We start from the raw sequence: 6,706 nt of genomic DNA, 5'->3' as shown, positions 1-6,706 counted from the left end.
ACAATTAATTGAAATTCCACAGTACGCGTGCTCAAATATAAATATGTATACAGAAACATAAACATTAGGATGCATAATTTTTTATTTTATTAATCGATCTTAACAAAATGAAATTTTCAGAATGCCGGAACAATTCATTTGACGTAACAGCAGATAAATGTACCTTAAAAATTAATAAAAGTATATATATTTTCACACTTACTCAAAGCCCTTTTATAGTAGGTACGAGGAGGATTTTGAATTTCGGGGGTTTGAGAAGTTTGACAAAAGTCCAGGTGTATATCTCTCATAATAAGAAGGTAACGGTATTTTATATGGAGCGTTCTTAGAAAGCTCAAATTTCTATAAGAAATACATTACCGGGCACTGTGTGCCCAAGTCCCCAAACTAAGGTGTGTAGCTATGCCACCGTTCTAGGGTTAAGTTATCACCGTAACGTAGAACTATTTTAAAACAACTGTTTTATTGCTGCAAGTACATACAAAGGTGTCACCGAAAAATCTAAAAAGGCGACCGCTAGCTTGAGCTATAAAAAATCTTCTTTTAAAACTGGACTCAGGGCGCTGGCGTTGGTTGGTGTAGGGCGAACTTTTTTTTGCTTGTAAGGTGATATGTATGTTGTTCCTGAAAATGGTGACGCTACTCCTGAGTATGCTGTCATCTGCTGAGGATGCTCAGATGTATTTGATATCGTTGGTCTTAACCTTACAGATCTCGGCCTTAACCTTATAGATCACGGCCTTTTGTAGCTTAGAGGCGTAAAAAAAACAAATCGAGCTGGTGGTGGAAGTGCTAAAGATGAGGGAACTCTTGGAAATAAGCAATCAATTCACGAAACATTTCGCCGTAGCCACTTTTAGCTTCGAAACATTGAAGACCATTTCCCACAATCATTCTCGTTTTTTTATGTCACGGTATGAATGATATATCTATACAAAATGGAAAAGGTTTGGGAATAGGATGTGTGACCCTGATTCCGTAAACGACGAGTATCGATATAGTCAAATAGCACTGACTAAACTAATAAAGATATACATATTTGAAATGGGTCTGAATATCGGGAAAATATTGCAAAAGAGAATGGTAATTGTTGAAAATTTTTTTCGGTTCTAGCTAAACTTAAAAAGCGTTTGTTTATTCATATGTAGTGTTTAAATTTCATTGGGATACTTTCTGAATGTACCTAAAATGGTGTATCGTTACCATATGTATGGCGAGATTAAAATAAAAAAGCCACTTCTCCATCACTGCTGTAAATTACTTTGTTTTTATTAAAAAGAACATTTTTGTTAGGAAATAATAATTTGAAGAAATTTAAATTTGTGAATATGTGAATTTGTGTGCAAATGGTACATTTTTTTAAATAAAATTTTTTTTTTTTTTTTAAATCTTTTAAATGAAAAATTATTAAACAAACATAATAATTTTCTTGAAAGTGCACAAACATTATTTAATTATGGAAGAAAATTGTTAAAATTAAAAAAAAGTAACCCGACTTAATACTATGCACTATACAACGTAGATACATACGCAGTTCACACAATATCACTTGACCGCTAACCACTCAATTGACCGCCAACACCTCTCGCAACACTCTGAAAAATAGATACATAAATACATACGTGCATTAGTATTCCACTGCTGAATTTATTAGCATTCGTATGACAAGTGACAAGTTGCAGTGTGAATCACATATGTAGCTAGCCAGAAGCTGGAACCTGTTAATGACGTAAGCTTCATCTACATTCATATACTGCTATTGTTGTGATCAGACAATAAGCGGTGCTTCACAGGCCAGATGAAAATGAGCAACAAAAAATAAAAAATAAAAGATTTCCAAATAAAAAGCACCGCCGCACTACGCGTTCTATTGCAATTTTTCAGGGGCTTTGGGTTGTGCTTATTTTCATTTTTCCGGTGTATGTAATTTACATATGTAAATTACGTATGCACATAGTTGAAATAAACTAACTTTTGTTATTGTGATTGTCATTTTGTTTTGTTTTCCATTCCGTCCGTTTTGTCCCCCATCCATCCATGTTAACACTTGGGTATTGTTGTTTGGTATTTTTGTCACGCATGCATATACTATTTTCATTTACGCACGTAGTATCTATAGCACCTAGTAGCATATGTATGATTGCATTGCAATAAAGTAAACAATAAATTTTATTTGATCTTCACATTTGGAAAAAAAAAAATTACGTATATGCAGGTCTTGGCAAACTGCTCACACCCGACCTCGAGATCGCTCTACAATTCTGCTCTCACTTGATTTACGGCTATGCCGATATCAACCCAAACACCTATCAGGTGCAGAGTCTGCACGAAGACTTGGACATAAGCAAGCATCAGTATTCCGAGGTCACAGCACTGAAGCGTAAATATCCACATCTCAAAGTATTGCTGAGTGTTGGTGGCGATCAAGATATCGATCCCGAGCATCCCAACAAGTATCTTGAGCTGTTGGAGGGCGAGAAGGTTAAGCAAACTTCATTCATCAACTCAGCCTACTCGCTGGTGCGTTCCTATGGCTTCGACGGCTTGGATTTATCCTTCCAATTTCCGCGCAACAAACCGCGTAAAGTACACTCTGACGTCGGCATGGTGTGGAAGAAATTCAAGAAGCTCTTCACGGGCGATTTCATAGTGGACGAGAAGGCCGAGCAGCACAAGGAAGAGTTCACGGCGTTTGTACGTGATATGAAAAATGCTTTGCGTCCGGACAATATGATGCTGACGCTAACCGTGCTGCCGAATGTCAACTCGTCCTGTAAGTGCACTTGAAAATCTTGTAAATAAGTATGTAAAACTTACTCACACTCCTTGCACAGGGTATTTTGACGTGCCAGCATTGGTTGGCAATTTGGACTTTGTCACGCTGGCAACCTTCGATTTCCTGACACCCGAACGCAATCCGCAAGAGGCCGACTACACTGCGCCACTCTACGAGCTCTACGATCAGAACCGCTTGCCACACTACAACGTCAATTTCCAGGTTGATTATTGGCTTGCGCAGCAGTGTCCGGCCAGCAAAATCAACGTCGGTATTGCCGCCTATGGTCGCGCTTGGAAGCTAACCGCCGATTCAGGCATGACCGGCACACCGGTAGTGCAGGACACAGATGGCCCAGCGCCTGCTGGCATGCAGAGCCAAAAACCAGGTTTACTATCCTGGCCTGAGGTGTGCGCTAAACTGCCGAATCCGGCCAATGCCTATCTGAAGGGCGCCGACGCACCACTGCGCCGCGTAAGCGACCCAACCAAGCGTTATGGCACCTACGCATTCCGACCAGCCGATGGCAATGGCGAACACGGCTTGTGGGTGAGCTACGAAGATCCCGACACGGCTGCCAATAAAGCTGCTTATGTGCACTCGAAGAACTTAGGCGGCTTGGCGTTGTTCGACCTGAGCTACGACGACTTCCGTGGGCTGTGTACTGGGGATAAGTATCCTATTTTGCGCGCAGCCAAGTTCCGTTTGTAACCATCCTCGTTGCTTTTTTCACGAAACTTTGTCGATTTTTGTTTTGCTATATTCCATTATTTTTCCAAATAAACAATAAATTTTTTACATAAAAAAAAGTTTAGCCAATATTTCTGTGTTATCGCCGCGATAATGAGCGTATTTCCAGTGATCTCGCTGAACCTTTAAGGCGTACGCTGATAATTTTGTGAGAAAGCTGTTTTATACGCGCGAGCTTGATTTTCAGCTTGGAAATATTATTTCTATTTCGTTCTGCAAGCTGATTAGACGTCCGAAATGAAACTTATGCTTGTCCTATTAGCTTTTCTAGCGTATTCGTGCTGCGCGTCCGCGTCCATATTGGAACGCAATTTAGTGTGCTTTTACAATTCCAATGCCGCCGTTACATTTTGAATCTCACAAATTTTTTCCTCCACTAACATCTCTCCCACAGGTGCAGCTCACTTTAGCACCGCTGATTTGGAAATTGCTTTACAGTTTTGCACACACGTCATCTACGGCTATGTGGGCATCAAGCCGGACACCTTCCAGCTGATGAGCCTCAATGAAAATCTGGATATACAGCGGCGTCACTTTACCACCATCACAGCGCTCAAAGATAAGTTCCCATACGTGAAATTCCTGCTGAGTGTTGGTGGCGATCGCGACTCTGGTGAACATGAGAAGTATATAAACCTGCTGGAGGCGGGCCGTCAAAAGCAAACAGCCTTCATAGACTCGGCGCGCGACTTCTTGCGTAGCTACAACTTTGATGGCTTGGATTTGGCTTTCCAGCTGCCGCGCAACAAGCCGAGAAAGGTGCATTCGGACGTCGGTTCGGCGTGGAAGAGTTTTAAGAAGTTCTTTACAGGCGACTTCATCGTAGACGAGAAGGCATATGATCACAAGGAAGAGTTGACAGACTTAATTAAGGATCTGAAGAATACGCTGCGTGCGGATAATATGTTGCTGTCATTGACGGTGCTGCCAAATGTCAACTCGAGTTGTAAGCATTAAGAATAGGTTGTTTTCGGAAGCAAGAAAATCGAAGATGCAGGAATAAACGGTAAACTAAAGTTTTATGGCTCGATCGCTCGATCCCTAAAACGGTAAAGCAAATTTATTACACGGAGCGACAATCACAAACCTACATCTTCGCTTGCTTCCATTACTACCCGTCTTTCACTCACTAGCTATGTATTTGCATACACCTCTTCAGGGTACTTCGACGCACCAGCGATCGCCGACATCTTGGACCTCATCAATTTGGCCACCTTCGATTTCCTCACACCTGAACGCAATCCGGAGGAAGCTGATTCCACCGCACCTCTCTACGAGTTGTACGATCAAAATCGTCTGCCACACTACAATATTAACTTCCAAGTCGAGAATTGGATACTGCAACGCGTACCCGGCAACAAGATTAACGTTGGTGTTGCTACCTATGGACGCGCTTGGAAAATGTCTAAAGAGTCCGGTACCGCTGGCTTGCCTGTGGTGCCTGCAACAGAGGGCGCAGCACCTGCTGGTCCAGTGTCGAAGACACCAGGTCTCCTCAATTGGCTCGAAGTTTGCCAACGTCTGCCAAACCCTTCGAATATCAATGCCAAAGGTGCTGAGGCTCCACTACGTCGCATCAGCGATCCCACCAAACGTTATGGCACTTATGCTTTCCACACCGCTGATGAGGATGGCGCTAACGGCGTATGGGTGAGTTATGAGTATCCCGATACGGCCGCTAGCAAGGCGGGTTATGTGAAGGCAAAGAATTTGGGTGGGGTGGCGTTGTTCGATCTCACCTTGGATGACTTCCGTGGCCAGTGTACCGGCGATAAGTTCCCCATGCTGAGAGCTGTTAAATACCGGCTGCTTTAAGTGAATTGGGGGAGGAAATATAAAGAAAATACATATGTAGATGCAGTTTTTGATTTGAGTAATCAATAGTAGGCACAGCGTTATTTAGATACATGCAAGGTACATTGAACAGGTAGTATCAGTAGAGCAGCTGATTTGATTTATTTTCAAATTATTTGGTCTCGAAAATGTCAAATATTTTTAATTTTTTCTCACAAAAATTCTGAATTGTTAAAATTTATTTGCATGTGAAACCTTTTTCCATACAAAACAAGCGATTGAATAGCTGCTTTTGGAACGTTCGCCCAACTCGGCAGCACAACCGCTGATTACTGGGCCTTGCAAAGGATGGATCAATGCTTCGAGAAGCAAACAAATTTACTAGGAAAGAAAGTTGCATCAATTGCTTATGAATTTAGAATTTACTTATTTAAAAATTAAATCCAGAACGCTTACTGGAGGTAAATTTTGTTGTAGTTTTCATTTATTTACAATACACATTCTGTCCCACGTATTTGGCTGAGCTTTTCTTGCAATATCTGGAATTCGCCTTGAAACTATCACAAAAGTCGGAGAACAGGCGATTAAAGCAACCTGTTGGCACCAAATGGCAAACATTTAAGTTCAAACAAACACATAAAAATAAACTTTTCAGTCATTTAGCAAAAGGAAAGGAGCTGTAAGCTCTCGGCTTTGGCGAATAGCAAATTAAAACATAAATTAATTTTCCCGAAATGAAAATAGATAAGTGTGTAAGCACATAAAATGCGGTTTGGAAATCCGATGGTGTAACGGTGGAAATCTGTAAAAATTTTGCGCCGCATGCTTTCCAAGTAGGATACCTCAGACTAGGAATTACCTGAGCCATGTTGACAACGTTTATCTTATCTCACTAAATGAAAGATAAAACTGCACCTTCGGATCTATCCATATTATTATTAATTTATCGTCCGAGTAAAATTTGTATATTTACTTACCTTAGGCCCATCAGCTATTCCTCCTTTGCTATTAAGACATTTGAAAGGATTGTTAGCAGCTTCCTTTCTGTCACCGTCGTCAGACGCCTATTGTGTGGTACTCGCGTACCAAAAAGGTAAATCTACGGAAACCGAACTTCATAGCTTGGTCGCTTATATCGAGAAGTCCCTCAGCGTTAAGAACTTCTGGCTCGTATTTTTATTGGATATTCGAGGCGCGTTCAACTGACGCCGCGAGTACTCACTGATGGAGTTTATCGGTTAGCTACTGCTGCAGAGTAGTTATGGCGAGACTGCAAGCGTGCGATATGTCGGGCATGCGACGAGGGGCTCGCCCCAGCGAGGTGTTCTTTCTCCACTTCTGTGGAAATTAACCTTCAAAACGCGTTTGTGTGGAACGGATTGAGGA

At 41.5% G+C, this 6,706-nt stretch overlaps 2 protein-coding genes across 2 annotated transcripts; both read left to right on the top strand.

Moving 5' to 3' along the window:
* Positions 1–2,166: 2,166 nt before the first annotated feature.
* Positions 2,167–3,519, top strand: LOC118742081 (chitinase-like protein Idgf2; the record flags this gene model as incomplete). The annotated part of the gene is made up of 2 exons (XM_036474047.1): positions 2,167–2,773; positions 2,835–3,519. Coding segments are annotated over 2 exons (1,260 nt in total), but the record flags the coding sequence as incomplete, so codon positions are not given.
* Positions 3,520–3,880: 361 nt separating this feature from the next.
* On the top strand, positions 3,881–5,380 carry LOC118742080 (chitinase-like protein Idgf3; the record flags this gene model as incomplete). The annotated part of the gene is made up of 2 exons (XM_036474046.1): positions 3,881–4,472; positions 4,686–5,380. Coding segments are annotated over 2 exons (1,248 nt in total), but the record flags the coding sequence as incomplete, so codon positions are not given.
* Positions 5,381–6,706: the final 1,326 nt, after the last annotated feature.

Source organism: Rhagoletis pomonella, unplaced genomic scaffold (genome assembly GCF_013731165.1).
Source record: "Rhagoletis pomonella isolate Grant_MI unplaced genomic scaffold, Rhpom_1.0 Rhpom_scaffold_00006, whole genome shotgun sequence".
Classification (NCBI taxonomy): Eukaryota; Metazoa; Arthropoda; class Insecta; order Diptera; family Tephritidae; genus Rhagoletis; species Rhagoletis pomonella.
This window is presented reverse-complemented; position numbering and strand designations above follow the sequence as displayed.